The sequence below is a fragment of the Carlito syrichta genome, unplaced genomic scaffold, assembly GCF_000164805.1.
Source record: "Carlito syrichta isolate Samal-C Ts95f unplaced genomic scaffold, Tarsius_syrichta-2.0.1 Scaffold304516, whole genome shotgun sequence".
Lineage (NCBI taxonomy): Eukaryota > Metazoa > Chordata > Mammalia > Primates > Tarsiidae > Carlito > Carlito syrichta.
The window spans coordinates 267,186-287,267 of NW_007248612.1; the positions used below are offsets into that span (position 1 = coordinate 267,186).

Below are 20,082 nucleotides of genomic sequence, written 5' to 3' on the forward strand. Positions count from 1 at the left end.
CACCATGGACCCATGGATGCCAGACATGTGGCATGGACCACTGTGGAAGGGGTGATGCTGGTGTGCACAGATTCACCTGCCCACGAACAGCCCTGGAGGTTCTTGGAGGAGCCCTGGAGGTTCCTTAATGAACTCAGGGAAGAAACAGAGCAGAGACTTGTCAGAAGAGAGGACAAAGGCTTCCTGCCCAATGTCTAACAATCCAAGCCCCCTGAAACACACACACACTCACACATACACACACACATTCATGCCACCATCATCCTATCTTCGTGGACAGACACCTAGGGACCTTTGTCTGAGGGAGCGGGAGGCATGGAGAGACTGAGCATGTGCGGCTCCCACTCTGCTATTTAAAGATGGGGACGGACCCTGCAGCTGTGAGTCACCATAATTGGGGCACTCACTTCTTTGCGCTTCACCGGACACAGAGAAGCCGCCAGCCCCAAGAGCAGCTCCAGGCTGGCTGTGCGCTAGATACAGGTGCAGGCAGCAGGCAGGCTGAGCAAGGGTGCCGAGGATGAAAGGAAGTCGGGAGACTGGGCACAACTGAAGTCCTGAGCTTCCCATACCCTTGACTTCTCTGTGGGCTCAAGCAAGGAACATCCCATCTCAGGATGAACCCTGCTTCAGGGCCAAGAGTCTCACCAAGCTCAACCCAGGAGCCCAGCTGTGTGGCCAGCCCAGCCCTACCCAGCAGATGGGACAGCTCCCAGAACAGCCTGTCCAGCCTGGGCCAGCTTCCACCCATCAGCCCCACGGTAAGCCTGACGAGCAAGCGTGGGCATGCACAGGGCCTTCCTCCCTACTTCCTGGTCCCCTCCTTGCACACAGAGGCTTTGACAGGGAGAAAGAAAGGTCTGAGCTCTGCCATGGGGCGTGGGAGCATTACTGGACCTCTCTAAGCCTGACCTCCACAAAGAGGGTGATAGAAAAGAGGGAAGCAATGTCCTCCCTTGTGAAGGGCATTCAAGGAACAGAAGGGCCAGCCCTGAGGACAAGGGGCTAGATGGCCAGACCTGTCCTTGGCTGCATCCACTGCTTTCAGAAGTTGATCGTATGCCCCACGGAGCCTTCCAGAGAGGAGGAAACACTCTGGGCGTCTGAATTTGTCTGGCCTGCAGCAAAGTGTTGGATGCCTTCTGCAGCTCCATCACCCTAGCCTAGGCCCTAGGGATTATTGAAGACACCCCTGGGAACCTAGGATGCTGGCCAAAATGGGAAGGTTCCAGTAGCTATAGGAGCCACTGGGGTTGAACAGGAACCAAGCTCCTGCTCTTCCCCAGCAAGAGGTTAGGGTGGGAGGTGTTTAAATCCCTTTGTGCTGACCTCATAGAGTCATGACCTTCCTGAGTGACCCTGGGAGGCCTAAACTTTCTTTTTAAAGGGAATTCTTCCCCCAGTCTCATGCCAAGCATTAAGTCAGCCCTACACAGTTTTGCTGTAGGGGAATGCAACTTCTCCTTTAAGACTCAGTAGGGGATAGGACTCCTAAGGAGAGGGGCTCTACTCAGATCCATCCCAGTGACTAAAGAGGCCCTGAATGTGATTGATTATCTCAGGTACTTGGGATAAGGTCCATACTGCGGGGAAGGATGCCACCAGGAGTTGGTTCAAGGGAAGATAGGATCACTCAAGTCATGTCCCTGCTTACCAGGCACATGCTTATGTCCTCTCAGCCTCCAGCAGGTGACCTGAGCCCATTCCTAGAAGTCTTATGCCCCTGAGCTGTGGTAAAAGAGTTTGGGATCAATATTCGAAGGACTGCATTCCCATTTGGCTCTGCCACTTGCTAGCTGTGTGGGCAAGTGGCTTTGCCACTCTGAGCCTCATTTTCTTCACCTGCCTTATTGGGGAACTAATTCTTCCTTCTCGGGATTATTTGAAGGTGATGGGGGATTATGTGGTTCCCTCATTTCTCTGTCTCTCCACAGGCAGCTGGGGCTTGGGCTGCAGCCTTGGTCCCCTTCCCCACGGTTGATGTTCCAGACCACGCCCACTATACCCTGGGCACAGTGATCTTGCTGGTTGGGCTCACAGGGATGCTGGGCAACCTGACAGTCATCTATACCTTCTGCAGGTGCCTGGTTGGTGGTGCTGGGCCCAGGGTGCTGAGGGTGGCAGCCATGCAGAGTTGGGACAGAACACGAGGGCAGGAATGTTGGTATCAGCTCTGGCCAGGACACCGTTGAAGCTAGCTGGGGAGGGTAGGGCCACACCTTCCATGGTCTCAAACCCAGGTTTTAATCCTCAAGTCCAGGGAAGAGGCCAACATATGGTCCAGGAAAGCTTGAATGACATGCTGATTAGGTCCCAGATGCCTTCTCTGTTGAGGGCGAATGGCTCCAGGACACTTGAGTCTCTGCCCATTCTGCTCTGTTCTCAGCTCACATCTGTCATCACCTGTCCCAGGGGAACCCTGAAGAGCAGCTCTGGGGATCAGGATCCACAAGCCCTTCAAACACTCTTGGCAACCATCCCCAGCATCCCTCCCCACCTGCCGCTCTGGAAAGCTGAATGTCTGAGAGGCAGGTGCAGAAATGAGCACAGACATTAGGGTCACATGGTTCCCTAGCTCTACCAGCTGCCAAGTTAAAGAACTGGGCACTTCATTTCTCTTCTCTGAGTCCGCTTTTCTTGTCTGCAAAATGGAATTGTAATTTACTTCATGAATTCACTATGATGATTCAGTAAGTTCACATATGTGCGTTACCCACAAATGAGTGTCCAAATCCTGGCTGTGACACTTGCTGAGTATTGTGATCTGGAGTGAGTCTCTTCATGAGTGGGAGCCTCTGGGGTGTTCTTATCTGAAAAATAGGGACAATGGAGCCTCCCTCAGGATAGAGGCAAAGATGGAAGATGACAGGAGATGAGGTTGGTGAAAGTGCCTGGCCCATGGAACACAGTCATCGGGTCCCCTCCCCTTTGCCACCCCCAAGGTGAGGGCTGCAGGATGGGAGGGTGCCTGAGGAGGAGGAAGGTGTGAGAGGCCCGCAGGAAGGCACAGTCAGGACACGCAGGAGGAACCCAGGGAGAAGCCACTAGGGAGACCTTGGTGTGGAAGGACTGGGGAAATAAAGGTTTGTCCAGGAAGTTAGTGTGAATTACGCAGAGGAATCCAGGGGGCAAGAAAGTGAAACAGCCAAGACCCAAGAACCAACTTTCACTGGGCCACACCTTTTTGGAGAGGCATTGCTCCCCGCTTCATTCTGAGGGAGCCTCCTTGGCATTCTTACTCAGCCTACACTGCTGGGTTCCACAGCTGCTCAGTGGGTTCCTGTGAGACAGCAGGATAGGTCTGTGGCCTAGCTGCTTTTGCCTGTCTGCATGCATACGTGTGCGTGTGTGTGCAGTGCCTGCGTGTGTGCACATGCGGGTGTGTGACCTGTATATGCATGCATGGTTGAGGGGTGAGGGAAGCTCCCCACAGCTCCAGAAGTGTTAACAGCTTCTGACCCTCACAGGAGCAGAGGCCTCCGGACACCTGCCAACATGTTCGTCATCAACCTCGCGGTCAGTGACTTCCTCATGTCCTTCACCCAGGCCCCTGTCTTCTTCACCAGCAGTCTCTATAAGCAGTGGCTCTTTGGGGAGACAGGTAGACACTTGGGGCTCCCTTCTGCTGAAATGAAGAGGAGGGCTTTGACAGGGGGATGTCCACAGTGGAGATTTGCCGCTCCTGGGCAGAGAGTGGGTAGCTGCTCTCAGTCCCATGAGTGAATAGGATGGGAAGATGTGGGTCTGACTCCGAGGCCTCAGTCAGATGTGGCAAGTGGACAGGGTGGAGTGTGCTCTAACCCACCTCTCCTGTGAGTTGAGGGCTGGAGCAGAGTACACTCCATCCCCAGACCCTCCTCCCAGTGACTCAGGGCAAGGAACTTACCCACAGGCTGTGAGTTCTATGCCTTCTGCGGGGCTCTCTTCGGCATCTCCTCCATGATCACCCTGACGGCCATCGCCTTGGATCGCTACCTGGTGATCACACGCCCACTGGCCACCATCGGTGTGGCATCCAAGAGGCGGGCAGCATTTGTCCTGCTTGGCGTCTGGCTCTATTCCCTGGCCTGGAGTCTGCCACCCTTCTTTGGCTGGAGTAAGTGGGCTGGTGGAGTTGGGAGAAGGGTAGACAGACTGGGAGGGGCACTATAGTGGTGGCAGATGGACTTGGATCAGTCAGCTGGCAGGGGTGCTTCAAGTCAGATAGATATTCAAGGGGCATGACTAACAGTAGAGGAAGCTGAGGTTGCCCCACCAGGGGCCACATGATCACCTGAGCAGCCCATCCCCAAATGAAGAGGGTACCTGGATGGGATGAAGTGACAGGTATGTCAGATGCTGAGTCAGACTAAGCAGGGGCCTGGGCTCTGAGGCCTCCACAGGTGAAAGGGAGAGCAGTGGGGCATCAGTCCTTCTGGGCAAGACCAGACCGCTGGCTGAAGTCTTGGTGGGCATAACTCTAGGGCTACAATGAGGTCTCTGCTCCAATCTAGCAAGAATGGACAATAGTGGGCTTTGTCAGCTGACTCCTGAGCTGGTATCTCTGCAAGACTGGCTTGGAATGCTCCATCTGTGCTCCCTAACTGCCCTGGACTTCCTCACTGTTCTGGGCAGGACTGGGGCCAGGGTCAGGGCTGTTTTTGGAACCCCAAGTCCCGCACCCAAAGCCCCTGCTGGATAAGGAGCCCAGAAGGCTGAGCGCCTGCCCCTGACTCCCAGGTGCCTATGTGCCCGAGGGGCTGCTGACGTCCTGTTCCTGGGACTACATGAGCTTCACACCGTCTGTCCGCGCCTACACCATGCTTCTCTGCTGCTTCGTGTTCTTCCTTCCCCTACTTATCATCATCTACTGCTACATCTTCATTTTCAGGGCCATCCGGGAGACAGGAAGGTAAGAGTCAAGCATGGAAGAGGGGCTAGAGAAGGGGACCAGCCTCATCTGCAGGCAACTTCTGCACCCCCACTCATATCTGCACCTGCCCACTGGAGCACTGCCAGCTCCAGGCAGTGAGCATGTCATTATGGAATGGGGTACCTAGGGAAATCTCAGAAGACTAGGTCTTCCGATGAGGGTTTTTTTTTTTTTTCTTTTTCTTTTTTTTTTTTTGAGTTGGAGTGTCACCCAGGTTGGAGTGCAATTGCATGTTTACAGCCACCGCAGCCTCGAACTGCTGGGCTCAGGCGATCCTTCCACCTCAGCCTTCCAAGTAACTGGAACTACAGGCACACACTATCACACCCAGCTAATTTTTTATTTATTGTAGAGACAAGGTCTCACAAAGTTGCCAGGGCTGGTCTTGAACCCGCGGGCTCAGGCAATCCACTTGCCTCAACCTCCCAAAGTACCGGGATTAAAGGCTGAGCCATCAAGCCCGGTCGAGGAGGGGTTATTAAGCATGGCTGAGGGTGCAGTGAGGGCACCACAGGAAGAACCACAGGGAGTCAGCTGAGGTTTGGTTTCAAGGAGAACTTTCTGGAAGTCAGGGCTGTCTGGAAGGAATTACCACCTTCAGAGTGTCCCCAAAGATGGTCCAGGTAGGCTCCCTGACAGTAGCCATGATCCTGGCACACACTGTAACCTGAATGGGGTCAGACTCAAACTGTGTGCCCTTCCTAGGGCTCTCCAGAACTTCGGAGCCTGCAAGGATGGCAGCGAGTCCCTGTGGCAGCGGCAGCGGCTACAAAGTGAGTGGAAGATGGCCAAGATCATGCTACTAGTCATCCTTCTCTTCGTGCTCTCCTGGGCCCCCTACTCTGCTGTGGCTCTGGTGGCCTTTGCAGGGTGAGTAGTGGCTAAGGGGCTGGGGCAGAGGCTGAAGGACCGTGGGAGGGGGTGGGAGCCCTGGGCCGCCTCTCCCTCACAGCCCAACTTGGACCAGCCATCCTTATACCCTAAGTCTAGCCTCAAAGCTTTATTCCCTCTCTGGGTAAAATTCCCCACACTAGGGTGGGGTGGGGCGGGGCGGGATGGGCGGGAGGCTGCCTAGTTCCTTGAGACACTAGGGCACCTGCAGGTGGTGTTCTGGGCCACCCCCAGATTTGGCCTGAGGGTCTGCCAGCCCCATTGGGAACATGTAGCACTCCCTGAGGTCTCAGTTCCCTCTGTGCCTGGGCTGTGAGCACATGACCAGGGTGCTGCCTGCCTCAAGGAATGGGTCCTCTACCTCTACCCTCTAACCCCTTGTGACTAGAGTCTGGGGACTTTGACATCTGCAGCAGCATGGATGTAGGCTAGGCTTTAGGAGCACTTTTTTTTTGAGTTGGAGTCTCACTCTGTCACCCAGGCTAGAGTCTCACTCTGTCACCCAGGCTGGAGTGAAGTGCCACGCTCACAGCCACCGCAGCCTCGACCTGCTGGGCTTAGGCAATCCTTCCGCCTCAGCCTTCCAAGTAGCTGAAACTACAGATGCATGCCGCCACACCCGGCTAATTTTTGTGATTTATTGTAGAGACAAGGTCTCACCAAGTTGTCCAGGCTGGTCTCGAACCCCTGGGCTCAGGCAATTCTCTCACCTCAGCCTCCCGAAGTGCTGGGATTACAAGGAACACTTTTGAGGCAGCGAGTGCTATTAAGCCTTAGAAGAGTTTGGGTATGGGACCTTCTCCTTGTGTAGGAATGGCCCAGTCTCCCTCAGGTCCTACTGTGAGGTTTCTCTAAAAGACCCAGGAAAGTAGTGGGCATCAGGGTTGGGGAGGGGTGTGGGAAGAGCTGGGTCTGAGGGCCAGGGTCAACTGGGGAAAGGGGAGATATTGCCAGCAGCACAGGCTCCAAGGGTTAGTGGACCTGGAACCTCCGCCTCAAATCTGGCACATCTTCCTCCCAGAGCCATGCCTTCAACTACCCCCAGCCCTCTCCCATTTGCCTCAGATCAGAATTCTTCCCAGCACTGTAGGCTCTTCCCTATGGTGCTGACTTGACTATGCTGGTTTGGGCTAGGCCAAGGTTTGGGCCTTGGCAGGGCCTGGCCCAGAGGAAGAAAGTTTGTTGGGAGGGTTAGCTGGTGTGAGGACAAACCTTCTCTCCTAGGTATGCACATGTCCTGACGCCCTACATGAACTCGGTGCCAGCTGTCATCGCCAAGGCCTCTGCCATCCATAACCCTATCATTTACGCCATCACCCACCCCAAGTACAGGTGGGACCCTCTTCCAGACCCCCAGGGCCACACCAATGGGCACAGCCAGCCTGCAGATGGGGCCGAAGCTGACACTTTTCCTGTTTCTTGTATATGTGTTGGGCGGGGTCCACTAGCAGCTGGGAGCAGCCAGGGGCACGGGGTGGGGTTTGGAGTTGGTGTGAATTCCCCCTCCTACCTCAGATTCCCAGAGGACTCAGCATGGAGGGATGTTAGGGCTCCCTGGGCAGTGTCCAATCCTAATTATGAGATCTCAGAGCCATGGGGCAGGGCGGCCAGGACAACGCTGCAAAGTCAAGCCCCTTGGATAGTGATGTCCTGGAAAGACCACAGCAGTAAGCTCTCAGCTCTGCTTCAAAGGTCCTGGCAGGGGCCCAGGCAAGTGCTGGGCCAATACTGATAGTGACCCAGTGAAGCCTCCTTTCCCTCAGTTCTTCCTTTTGCCTGGTGGTGTCAGTCATTCACCGCCCACCCACAGCCAGCTGCAGGCCTGAGCTTTCCAGCACAGAGGCTGCTCAGGAAGGTCCCTGGACCCTCTTCACAGAGGTGTGTCTTGAGCCAACCACTTGAGGGCCGGAACAGATGTCCACCGAAAAAACCTGCTACCCCAAGCTCTCCCCCAGACAGCCTACGATCCAGCATCTGTCTATCCCTCCCCACCAACCCTGTGAGCCTGTCAGTCTCCTCACTTAGGGTCTGTCTATCTGTCCTTATCACCTCTCATGGCTTCCACTGTCTGAACCTCCCCTATTTTCCACTGTCTCTCTGCCTCCCAACCTTAGTCCTGTATCAGTCTGTCCATCCATCCCCATCCCCCCTCCCTTTTCTGTCCATTCATCTCTCTACCTTAACTGATGTGTGGACCATGCAGGGTGGCCATCGCCCAGCACCTGCCCTGCCTGGGGGTGCTACTGGGTGTGTCGCGCCAGCACAGTCGCCCCTACCCCAGCTACCGCTCCACCCACCGCTCCACACTGAGCAGCCAGACCTCTGATCTCAGCTGGATCTCCGGACGGAGGCGCCAAGAGTCCCTGGGCTCTGAGACTGAGGTGGTAAGGATGTTGGTCCTCGCTGGCTCCCACTTGGTCATGCCTTCTCAACCAGCCCCGGGGCCATGGGAGGGACAGGGGCCCTGGTGGAGCTGTCTCTAAGACTCAGGAACCCTCACGATGCTGGAACACTGGCAGGAAGAGTCCCTCCTAACCCCACCCCCCATGGAGGGACAAAGCATCATCCTCCCTGACAGGCAGGGGCTGGGGCCAGAGGGGATGAGTTGGCCTGAAGGCTCTCAGTAGCACAGCCAGGGCTAAACATGGGTCTTCCAACGCCATGCTCTTTTCCCATACTGACACTCTACTTAGAGCTGCGGCCTGAAAAGATTAGCATTTCTGGCTCTGAATGGGCCTCCAGAGTGACAAAGCAAGAGTTACTTCAGAACCACTTGTTCCTCAGCACTAAGATCCCTCCTCCTGGGAGTCTTGAAGAACCCACAGGAAGGAGCACTGGCTCCGAGTTGGCATTGAGCCTCAGCTTACCACATCCTCAATGTGTGAGCTTGGGTAGGTCACTCATCCCCATTGAGCCTCCCTGCCCTCCTCTGAAAGGGCAAACGGTCAACACTCATCTCACATCCTACACCGGCCAAGCATTAATGGGTATGCCCAGGGATAGGTGCTGACCCCACAGTTGGTGCCAGCCCTCCCTGGGACCTGCAGTTGTGATCCCCCAGATGTCCCCAGGAAATCCTCCTGCACTATGGGTTCCTATCTCCCAGCCACACTTGGGCTCTTCCATCATTCTGCTTACAATACCTTCTGTTGGCCTCACCAAGAGCTACTGCTGACGAACAGGCCAGGCTTCTCTTCCTGCTGCCCCCATCCTTGGGGGTCTCGGTTGAGAGGCTGAGGGAGGAACTGTCAGGGGTCTCTCCCCTGGAACACTGTAGTGAACAATAAGGAGTAAATTGAATCTGTTAACAGAGGCCTAGACCCTCATGCAGACCACCTATCTACCCCAAAATAGAAATACCCACATGCTTAGGAAGGTGTGCATGCACACATGCACATCCTGGCACAGACACACAGTTTTCAAGGATTTGGTGACCAGCAACCATGCAAATGATGCTATGGGCCTTCCACCATGATACCTGTGGGGAAGAGGGAGGAGGGTCTGATGGGGGAGGGGGCAGGAGCCAAACTTCAGACTGTCTCTTTCACCTTACAGTCACTCTTTCACCTCCCCCAGGGCTGGACAGACATGGAGGCAGCAGCTATGTGGGGGGCTGCCCAGCAAGTGAGTGTGCGGTCTCCCTATGGTCAGGGCCTGGAGGACATAGAAACCAAGGCCTCTTCCAGACCCCAAGGACAGGAAGCCAAGACTCCAGGGAAGGTGATTGGGCCCGGCACCTGCCAATCTGCAAAGGGTGGGAAATAGTGCAAGTAGCCCAGGGAGTGACCTGGAAAGTGGGACTCATTCTCATGGTCAGGCCCGACACCCTCTGGGAATCACCCCCTTCCTGTACCCCCAGCTTTCCCTTTGTCTGCCTGAGGATTTCAGTGACTCCAAGATGCTCTGAGCAGACCCTGTGTGTGGTCTGTGACTGCTCTTGGGTATGTCTATGTGTAACTGTTCAACTCTGACTATGCACACCTGTAGCATGTAGTACTGTTGGCTGTGCTGTGACATGGCAGGTGCACAGCATGTGTGTATATGTGTGTCCACGAGGGTATGCGGTGTGCAGCTGGCAGAGCACGGTTTGTGCATGTGTGTGACCATGTGCCCAGCACACATTCTCTGTTACTGTGACACCCCAGGACACATGACCAAGTATGCCCCAATGTGTCTCCTCTAAGCTGTGCATGTGATCCAGTGTGGCTGGGTGTGTACCTCTCTGTGTGAATGTGAAGTTGAACATACCAGGGGAGGAAGGGGCTTCAAGCTGAATGTATGCTCACAGTGAATGCCCTAAGATCAGGATGTCACCAAAATACTTGTAGCTATTAAAAGAAGGCCAGCTGTCAGCCCAAGTGCCTATGGAACGGAATGTAGATGGCGATCAGAGAAGGCCATATTCTGGAACGTTGGAAATGCCATGTGCACAGGCAGCCCTTCTTCAGCTGACAGCTTCTACCCTGCCCCATCTCAACACCCACAGGGTGCCTTCTGGGCTCTCTTGGGCTTCCCCAGCCAGCCCAAGACCAAAGTCACATTCCTGCCTTCCTTCCCGAATACTGCTCCCCTGTGTGTCTAAGAGAGGGGAGTCCTGGGTTGTCTTTGCAGTTGGGGAGACTCTGTCTCCCCCAGCATTCTCCTTCAGAGGGCACCATTCCCTGTCTCGGAGCCCAAGCACCATGCATGGCCACAGAAGCCAGAATATAGGCCCAGTAGTGACCCCCACGGTGGCCAGGCAATGATGAAAGACATAATCAGTGTCTTGGAGGGACACTGGGCTGGGGTGGGACGCCAGGCAGGAAGAACCAGCCATCAGCAATCACCAAACACCTGTGATAAGCACCGCCAATGGCGTGTGAGCACGCAGGGTACTGAAGCAGAGGCAAGTCCTTGTGGCTCCCCAGGGAAGGTAGAAACGAAGTAGGGCTCTCCAGGCAGCAGGGGGTGGGGGTGGAGAGTACTGAGCTGTTCAGAATAAGGAAACTGCCTGTGCAAATGCAGGGATCACAGGGGAGGGAGAGAGTTCAGCATGTCCTGGAACAGGCTGTCTCTCTGTGACCCAGGAGTAGTAAAAGGGACCCTGAGGATAGGCAGTGGGGGACATGGGAGAAGGGAAGGGGGTAGAAGGTGGCAGTAGTGGTGGAGAGGCCCCATTAGGGACTGATCTGATGCATCTCCAGATCTGACCTGGGGACAGGGAGCCCTGGGAGTAGGTTGGTCAGTCATGTAGGGTGAAGACCAGGGGAGGCCAGCACTGCAGGGCAGCAAGGCATGACTCATCTAAAGGCAGCAGGGGTGAGAGGAGACACCAGAGTCCATGCACATGCAGGAGGGGAGAGGGAAGAATTGAATAGAGGATGAGGACGAACTCCATCCGGACTTTGGGAGTCCAAGAGCCTAGGGACAGACCAGGAGATGTTCTGCAGGGAGCCTTAGGCATTGTCAGGTCCTGCTCCAAAATGTGATCTTGGGGAAGACTCATCCCTGACCCAGGACACAATCTGTCCTCGCCTCTTGGTGACCTGATATGTGGTGCGTCATCGGGAGACTGCCCCCAGGGGCATGCTGCTCAGGCTAAACAGATATGTGCTGTTTGTTTGCAGACCAAGGGGCTGCTCCCCAGCCTGGATCCCAGGATGTAGGACGCCCACTGGCTCTCGCTTCCTTCTGGAACATGTCCAGCCCCTCACATCTCCTTCACATACACAGACCCAGGATTACCCTGTGAGCCTGCAGGCTTTGGAAGTAGCCCTATCACCCGTTCTGTACGGTTTCGTGACCCCAGTGCCACATCCCCTCCCTGCACCACAAAACTCCTGCCTGCATTGTGCTCTGCACCCACTTCTCAGCTCAGCAGCCACACCTCAGGCTCAATCTGAAGGGTATGGGCCCAGGCACTCACTCTTCCAGAGTCGTCTGCCTCTCCTCAAATGCTGTATGCTGTGATTGTCCAGGTGATGACAATGGTGATGGCTCTGGGGGACACACCAGTTATTTATGAGCAAGGCATCTCGGCCAACTTCTGCACCCAGGAAGGGCCTGTCACTGGCACGGGGAGGCCAGCCATGTGTTTCCCACTGCCAAGAGCTGAAGCCCAGCACAGAGCTCACTTTGCTCACTGAAAACAGTTGCTCACCTCTGGGTCCTTCCCCCGGCGAACCACTCTCACTGCAGCCCACATGCTTATGCACATAGGCATCTGTAGACACACTCTCCCATAGGTACCTATGTGTATGCACACCAAGCACATGCGTGCACCCTCTGTACCTGTGGTTTGTTTCATATCAGTGGTCTAAGTACATCCCCGGGCTGTGTGCCTCTGACGAAGTATAGGAAAATAAAAAGCAGAGGTCTTCTTGAACAATCATGGTCTCTATGTTGGTGCTGTGATGGAAGAGAGAACCAGGACCTGACCTGTGATACCTCCAGCAACTTTGCTTCCCCCTCTCTTGGGTCTATTACACTGAAGGCCCATCTCAAACTGCAGGGGACATAGAGAAGGAAGGACAAAGCCAGGCTGGACTCCAACTCCACTTCCCAATGAGCCGCTGAGCTCCATCCAGCCTGTGGGTACCAGCTGCTCTCTGACTGGCTTCAGGTCTCCCAGGGGAGGCAGATGGAGGGAGGCCGGGCTTTCCCTTTCTGAGAATCCTCCCAATACCCCTCCCTTTCCCCAGAAGCAACCACCAGGCAGGGACCAGAGTCGAGAGAAAGAGCCTGCAGCACCAGGTACAGCCTCACCCAGCTCCTCCTCCCCAAGCAGGGTTGACACCTTCCTTCCTTCACACTGATCATGCCCTACTGCTGGGTCCTCCCCAGCCTGGCAGAATGGATACCCCTAGGAAAGGACTAGAGTTAGAAATGGGACCTTGCAGGGAAGGGCAGAGAATGGTATGGGGGAGGGAATGGATGGGGGTGCTGGCCATGAGCTGGTGGCCTCCTGGGCCAGGCCAGGATGGGAGGACGGACTGGGCTTTGTGATTCGGGGTGGAGGAGGTGGTGAAGTGGGAGAAAGAACATAGGTCCCTCCCTGGCTTCTTCCACTTGATATTTTTGTGACCTTGGGCAAGTTACCAAACAACCCTGCAACACATGCTCTCTGGCCATGAGCCTTGCATATGCCTGGTCCTGGGTACAAGGCTGGAGGGCCTGCAGTTGGGAAATTACTCACACCCGGGCCTGCACCAACTCCCCAGGGCCCAGCCCCAAGTCCTCCAAGAGGGCCAGCAAGCAACCAACTCTGTTGCCTTCCCTGAGCCTCGGTATCCCCAGTCGGGGAGCTAGGGTGGACCTTGATTCATCATCAGACTGGACTACATGGGGCCTGAGGTCTTTTTTAGGGAAGGGCTTGGCCCATAGACCGCACTAGCAAGAGTCTAAGGGTCCATGGCCCCCACCCAGAACACATCTCTGGGGTATGAGTTGAACATGCCACACACACTTCCCCCTCCCTGCCCCTTCTGGCCCTGTGTTCTAGCAGCTGAGCAAATGGCATCTCCTCCCCTCCTCCCTGCTCCCTGCCATTCCTGTGCAAAGGGCACGGGGGCCTGGCGTGCGGCACTGGCAGCTGGAGCTTTCCATGCTGCTGTCAAGTTTTCCAAAGCACAAATGAGACAGGAGAACCAGGAATAACTGGATGGGCCCCCAGGGGATCTGGAGGGGCTGGACCTGCCCCAAATCTGCCTTCAGGTCCTGCGCCAAGGGGTACAGGCAGGGGCCCAGCCAGGGCTTTGGGAGGTGACCGAGGCCACCAGGAAACCATTATCTGGCCTGAGTCTCACGGAAATGAATCTTGGCTCCAGTGTGGTCTGGGTCCACCCCCTGTGTGACCTTGGAGAAGTCATGTAATCTCCCTGAGCCTCTTCTCCTGCAGGCCAAGGTGGCAGCCTCTCAGGACCCAAGGGAATGATGATGGGAAGGGCCCCATGCTGAGCTTGGCCATTCCCAGAGCCCCTGCTATTTTCATGATCATGCTTATGGCTGGATTGCTTTGGGCCAATTCCAGAGCAGCAGGAGGCTCAGCTCAGCCCTAGGCACCTCCAGGGCCCCACACTGGATAAGGCACAACCTCAGAGCCCTGGGCAGGCACCATAGGGTAGCAAAGTCCAGCCCAAGAGAGCTCAGCCCATGATCTTCTGGACAAGAGGATAGGTATCACGGAGCAGAAAGAGCAGGCGTTTGGGCTCTCCAGAGGACAGAGGGGAGCAAAAAGACCAGGGCATTATCACTAACCTGGCCAGTCCCTGCTTCCTGTCCCCTGGGGTGTGCTGGGTGCTGGGCACTCCTCCCTAGGGGCTATATTAGCCATGTGAGTCACGGTGGACCGGCTAGGAGGCCATAGGCGGGCGGGCACAGTATAGGGTTACAGTCCATTTATGGGCGCAGGCGAGGGCAGATATCTGTGTCGATGGCATTCGCTCCCAGCTATTCTTAGGAGCCTCTCAGGAGCTCCACACAGCCTGGCCAGACAGCAAGGGACACAGAAGGCAAGACTGGGGGTTGGGGGCAGGGGCAGAGGTGTGGACTGGGGAGGCAGGGTGCATGAGTGCTCTCTCACTCGGCTCTTTCTACCCTTTGTCCGCAGAGGCAGCCGCTGTCAGCACCAACATGTCTTACAGTGTGACCCTGACTGGGCCAGGGCCCTGGGGCTTCCGTCTGCAGGGGGGCAAGGATTTCAACATGCCCCTCACTATCTCCCGGGTGAGTGCACACCACCCACAGCCTGCCACCCAAGGGAGCCAGGCACACTCAGAGGAGGGCGGGCATGCGGGCGCGCGAGCGTGTGTGTGTGTGTGTGTGTGTGTGTGTGTGTGTGTGTGTGTGTGTGTTGTCTGTCTGTCTGTCCTCCTGAAGGCTCTCTGAGAGCACGCCCCACCCCTGTATGGACTGGTCCCCTGGTCTCAGCTGCAGTTGTTTGCTTACCCAGTCCACTGGCCTGTTATGAATTTAAGGCATCACCAGCAGGCAATAGGTGTTTGGAACAGAGAAGGAAATGCTGGGTTTTGGGGACAGGCAGGCAGGTAGACAGAGAATACAGTGCCTTCCTAATTCCTTCCCTGGCAGGGTGGGCTCAGGGTGGGTAGCTGCTCTGGGAAGAGAGCATTTCCAGCATGGAGAAGGCAAGTGATGGGTGAGCAGATAGATGGATAGATGGATAGACAGACCACTGACCCTGGCTGCCCTGCTGTCATGGCATGGGGCTGGACTGGACTGGTTATTAGACTCTAGTACCCATTCCCTACTAGACCTGAGATACCTACCCCCTTCCTTGATCAAAGGACCTTACACTGACTGGCTCCTAGGGCTGGGCCTTCCTCCCTCAGACGCCCGAGCTCCTCCTCATTCACCATGGCTGCTTTGCATGCCTGTCCATTTCATGCCTTGTTCCCCGAATGCACACCTGGGGAGATGGCCCCTGTGTCCTGCAGTGTCTATGATCAGGGAACTGCATTGCCTTATGGGATGACACAGAATATCAGGGGTTGTCTGAGTGACTCTACTGCCTAGCTGGAGACAGTGATGCCCAGAGAGGCAGGAAATGAGACATGCAACAAAGGAAGCTCTCTAGGAGCAGGGAATTTGTTTCAGCCACTGCTATGGTCCCAGTACCCAGACTACAGAAGGTGCTCAGTCGGTATTTGCCAAATAGACTCTAGCAAGTCACTGGCAGAGCTGGGGCTGAAAACCCCAAGGCTCAGGGTGGACTTCAAGGCACACAAGAGGCAAGGACAACACCTGACTGGTGGCTGAGACCAGTGCTGGTCTGGGCACGAGGGGGCACAGTGAGGCCCCTAGGCTGTCACTGGAGGGTGGTGGGTGGGCAGGGGTTTGTGGTTACGGCCCACCGGGGAAGCAAAAGGACAGTTTCTTCTCCAGGCAGCAGAGACTTGCCTTGGGCCTGACGGTAAGAAGGAGGAGCAGCGGGGTACTGAGGTGGACATCCAGGCAAGGCCTGAGGGTGCTAGGCAGAGGGTCAGGGGCCAGTGTCCCCACTGGAGGAATAACCTCTGTTTTGGAACCTGGGTTTCCAAGGGTACTTGGGAGGACCCCATAGAAGCCCCACCCAGGGATGACATGTGGGTGCCGATCTGGCCCAGGGAACAGGCCTTGCCCTCTCTCCTTCAGCTGGAGATGTGGCTTATTCTAACCTAGAGTCTCCGCGCCTCTAGACCTGTTGCCCTGAGGACCATAGATCCCATACTAAAAGGAAACCCAGAGCCTTGCACAACTTGCTTGATGATGTGGTGACATGTGGGCATGTGAGCCCCAGTGGATACCCCCCACCCTTGACCCTGCACAGTCCCCCACCCCTGTGGTTGCTGGTCTCCTCCCTGTACAAGGTAGGGACTCCACCTTCACTCTCATGGGTCTTCCAGCCTCCCATGTGTGGAACAGAGCCCACATTTCCCCCGTCCCACCATGCCCGAAGCCTCCTGTTGGTGCTCCCTGCCCCATCCCTGCATATACAAATTAGCCACTGGGCTCAGTGACACTCAGGATAGCCCATGACCTCATCCAGGGTCTATGTGCCACCTGGTCCCAGGCGACCAGGGGCTTAAATGGCACCACAGAGGCCTTAAGCTAGATAGCAAGAGGAATGTCCTTACTGCGGGGAGGGGGTGTGTTGGCATGTACTGGATCCAGTGACTGGGGGGACTTTTAAAAATAGAACCCAAAGCTCTGGCAAGACATTGGGGGATGGGCATAATGGCCTCTCAGCTTCCTTCAGGGGCACGCCCCAAATCACCTAAGCCAGAGGGGGTGGGTTGGACCCAGTGCTGGAGCCTCCCAAAGACTTGGAACCCCTTGGCAAATTCCACTGGTGAGCCACTGATATACTGGGCTTGGGCGTCCCAGACTCAGAGCTACTGGCTAGGTGGGCCCTGTGGAAATACAGTCCTGCTATCCTACCAGGGCTGTGGTATTTCCTGCTGGGGATAGCAAGTCCCTTCTGCACCTGGAACATCCCCTCAAAGGAAGTCAGGACCAGAGGACTCTGGAGAAACCCTGCTCCCACCCCCAACCATGACTTCCCACAAAGGGCCGTGGGAGGCTGCTCGGGTGTCCCGGCCTGAGCCTTTACCACAGGGCTCCAGAGGCAGTACTGTGATAGAGGATTAGCAAGGGCAGAGCCCCAGCAGAGTCCTGAACCCCCTGGGCACATTCACTACCATCCTGAGAGGGAGGTCAGGCAGGTGCACCTGGGATCATCGCATCACTTCAGAGCCTGGCACACTGAGAGTCCAATTTGCTCATGGGAAAGAGATGACGACAGGTGGAACTCCTGTGCCCTGGGCGCCCCTAACTTCCGTGCCAACCGGTAGAAAGGCACAGAGTGGGTGGGACCTGTCCCCTCTGCACTGCAGGTGTGTGCTGTAAGAACCCAGGCCACCTGCAGGGTAGGTGGTGTCAGTCCCTCCAAGCCTCCTTTTGATGGGTCTCAGCTTGAGGTCCCATAGAAAAGGGGTTCAGGAGGGAGACTGGGTGGAGGGTGGAGGGGAAATGCCTTTATTTATCCTGGACAGGTGTGACTGGGCCGGCAACATGAGCTGCCCTCTCACCCCCACCCTCCCCTGCCCCAGCCAGTTCTCCAGGAAGTGGGGAGGGGTGGGAGCAGCCATAGAGGGAGTAGCAACTAGGGCCCAGCCCCCACCCCTGCCCCAGCAGCTGGCCAGAGGCTGGGACCATGGTCTAGGGTGAGGTCTTGCCTCTACACACCTATTAGGCCTCTGGCTTTATGGAAGAGGCATATGCTTTTGCTAGGCCCTGCTGTTCTCAGTTGTGTCACCTTAGAAAAGTCAGCTTACGTGCCTTTGGGAGGCTAAGGTGAGAGGATTGCCTGAGCCCGTGGGTTCGAGACCCGCCTGGGCAACTTGGCGAGATCTCATCTCCACAATAAATCAAAAAATTAGCCGGGCGTGGTAGCGCGCGCCTGTAGTTCCAGCTACCTGGAAGGCTGAGGTGGAAGGATTGCCAGAGCCCAGCAGGTCGAGGCTGCGGTGGCCGGGAACGGCCTCTGCACTCCAGTCTGGGCGACGGAGTGAGACTCCAACTCAAAAAAAAAAAAAAGTCAACTTAACCTCAGTTTTCTCACCTTTAAAATGGGAATGGTACCATTCACGTGTATGAGCATGCTTTCTAACAGGCATTTATGATAATACTTACCACCCGTTGTCCATTAGGGCTGGTTGTGAGGTTGGGGGAGTGGTGGGGTAGAGCCTGGGCCCAGGCAGGGCTTGGCTGTCTGCTGGAGGGCATCTATCCCTAGGGCCTCACCCACCTTGCCTGGCAGGCTCTCCTGGGGCACCAGCCCAGAGGCCTCTCCTCTTTTGCAACTGGAAGAACCGTTTCAGTTCCAGTGTTTATTGGACTCCCCCAGCTACAGTGGAGACGTGCTGAAGACAGAGGGTCTCCAGGGAGGGGGAGAGGGCAGGCCAAGACTATTCTAGGGTAGCTGTGCCGTCAATTCCTGGAATTTGAGGCCACTGGAGTACGTTGTGCTGTTTCTTGGGCAGCGCTTAGCAGTGCTGACAGGCTGTGCTGTTTATAGCTGCTCTGAAGGTCAGGCAAGCCTCGGAGGGTTTCTGTGGGGCTGGCCGGGGCCTCCCCTCAACATCTATCTATCAACAGGGGAAGATAAGCAGGCAGCGGCTCACAGCTGGGGAATACATTCTTAGAGGTCCCAGGGCCGGGCCCTCCCTGCCACTCAGAGCTGTCTCTGATCTATTCAGTGCATATCTGCTCTGAAGGGAACAGACATGAGGCTGGCTGCGCCCTGGGAAGTGACCTGGACCCCCGGAGACTCCTGGGCCAGGACACTGGGCAAAGGCAATTGCATGGGCGGCCCCAGAGCTCCCTGGGCTAAAGGCATATGCAACAGCCTCAGTGTGGAGAAGACAGGGCTCTTTGAGGAATGCTGGGCCAGGCGCTGCTGGGATAGCTCTCCAGCCCGGGAGATGGCTCCCTAGTTTCCTGAGTCTCCTTCCCTCTCTACATGGTCCCCTCTCATCTAGACACCGCTCTTGATTGCAAAGGCCCTCTAGCCCCCACAGTCAACCCTCCAATCCCCAAAAGCAGTTTCTCCACCCATTTGGAGCCAGGCTTCACCTCTGCCCAGGAACCATCCTACAACACAATAAAGTAGGCCTGGCTAGGGCGTCCCCTGAGAGCCATTGCCCACGAGGGCATTTTACTGACCACACCCAAGACACAGATGGAACTGTGGGCCTGGACAAGAGAAGGACACTCAGAAAGCCAGGGGGAGTGTGGTCAGCTAGAGAGGGGAGCAGCCACCCCTGGCTTTGGACACAAGGAGGTCATTGGTAAGTGTGGAGCGGTGGGAACCAAAAGGAGATGACTGAGTGTGAGAAGGGTGGGAGACAGTAAGGGCAGGACATGCAGGTCACTTAGAAAGCAGACACAACAGGAACCAGCTGGAGCCACCAAGGCAGGGAAAGGCTTTTTGAACATAGAAGAGACTCTGGCTTATTTATTGGCTAGGGTGGCGCTGAGGAGTGGGGCCATGGGGAGATGGAAGGTTCCAGTGAGAGGGTGAGGGACCGGGCAAGGCTCCAGGGGAGGCCAGATGGGAAGGGAGCGAGCCCAGTAACACAGTAATTTAATCGTACAATGTGAAAATGCACTTAGGACTCCCCCAGGGTGGTCAGCTTGGAGGGCCGGGAGAAGGAGCAGCTGGAGGTTGCTCCCTTCATCAGCATCCACACTACCTGCCCCCCACCCACCCACTCACACCACCAGCCTGTACTGACAGATCTAGAAGGCAAGGAAGGCAGAGGCCTCTCTGGTTTTGAGCACCAGGAGTGAGCGCCGGGAACTTCTGCAGAATTCAGCTGCCCTCTTTGCTGCCAGGGAACAGGGGAAATAGGAGCCGACAACATGGGTGTGCCTGGTGCCCCAACTGGCGCCTTGTTTCTTGGGACCCTGGACAGAACTTTTCTCCCCTACTTCCTGATACCCAGGCCCCTCTAGGGATAGCAGGCTGGTTCAGGACTGGTCTGTCAGGACTAGCCCCTTACACCTCACCCTACCACCAGCTCCGGTTTTTGTTTCCTATAGAGCCCCGGGATGTGGCCTGCAGTCTCAGCACCTCCTGGGGGTAGAGGACAGGGTCAGCACTTATGCTTCCTTGGTTCAGAGCTTCCCTAATACTTTCTTCACCCCGTACCCTCCTTGTACAAAACCTTATTTAACAATGTAATTCTTTTTTTTTTTTTTTGAGTTGGAGTCTCACTCTGTCGCCCAGACGAGTGCAGTGG

The 20,082-nt window shown here is 55.9% G+C and overlaps 2 protein-coding genes across 11 annotated transcripts in view; both read left to right on the forward strand.

Moving 5' to 3' along the window:
• Positions 1 to 390: 390 nt before the first annotated feature.
• OPN4 (opsin 4) lies at positions 391 to 12,162 on the forward strand. 2 transcript variants are annotated; one of them, XM_008060098.1, is made up of 11 exons: positions 618 to 761; positions 1,935 to 2,097; positions 2,675 to 2,690; positions 3,468 to 3,601; positions 3,893 to 4,096; positions 4,720 to 4,891; positions 5,618 to 5,782; positions 7,028 to 7,135; positions 8,007 to 8,187; positions 9,380 to 9,523; positions 11,410 to 11,448. In XM_008060098.1, the coding sequence occupies exons 1-11, from the start codon at positions 618 to 620 to the stop codon at positions 11,446 to 11,448; spliced, it is 1,470 nt and encodes a 489-aa protein (XP_008058289.1). The 2 variants fall into 2 exon arrangements, with proteins under 2 accessions (XP_008058290.1, XP_008058289.1); XM_008060099.1 differs by lacking the exon at positions 2,675 to 2,690 and having other exon boundaries at positions 391 to 761; positions 1,935 to 2,080; positions 11,410 to 12,162.
• Positions 12,163 to 12,411: 249 nt separating this feature from the next.
• LDB3 (LIM domain binding 3) overlaps positions 12,412 to 20,082 on the forward strand; it is a 67,263-nt gene continuing 59,592 nt past the window's right edge. For 4 of the 9 annotated variants that reach the window (XM_008060104.2, XM_021713403.1, XM_008060105.2 and 1 more), the window contains exon 1: positions 14,288 to 14,506. In XM_008060104.2, coding sequence (XP_008058295.2) covers positions 14,348 to 14,506 — 159 coding nt within the window. In that variant the 5' untranslated portion in view covers positions 14,288 to 14,347. Of the gene's footprint in view, positions 12,536 to 14,238; positions 14,507 to 20,082 lie in introns of those variants that run through there. The other 5 variants (XM_021713402.1, XM_008060102.2, XM_008060103.2 and 2 more) reach the window with 3 other exon arrangements.

Coding starts and splice junctions, on each gene's coding strand:
- OPN4 (XM_008060098.1), top strand. CDS start 618: ATGAACCCTGCTTCAGGGCCAAGAGTCTCACCAAGCTCAACCCAGGAG. Junction 762..1,934: donor TTCCACCCATCAGCCCCACG/GTAAGCCTGACG, acceptor GTCTCTCCACAG/GCAGCTGGGGCTTGGGCTGC. Junction 9,524..11,409: donor AAGCCAAGACTCCAGGGAAG/GTGATTGGGCCC, acceptor GTTTGTTTGCAG/ACCAAGGGGCTGCTCCCCAG.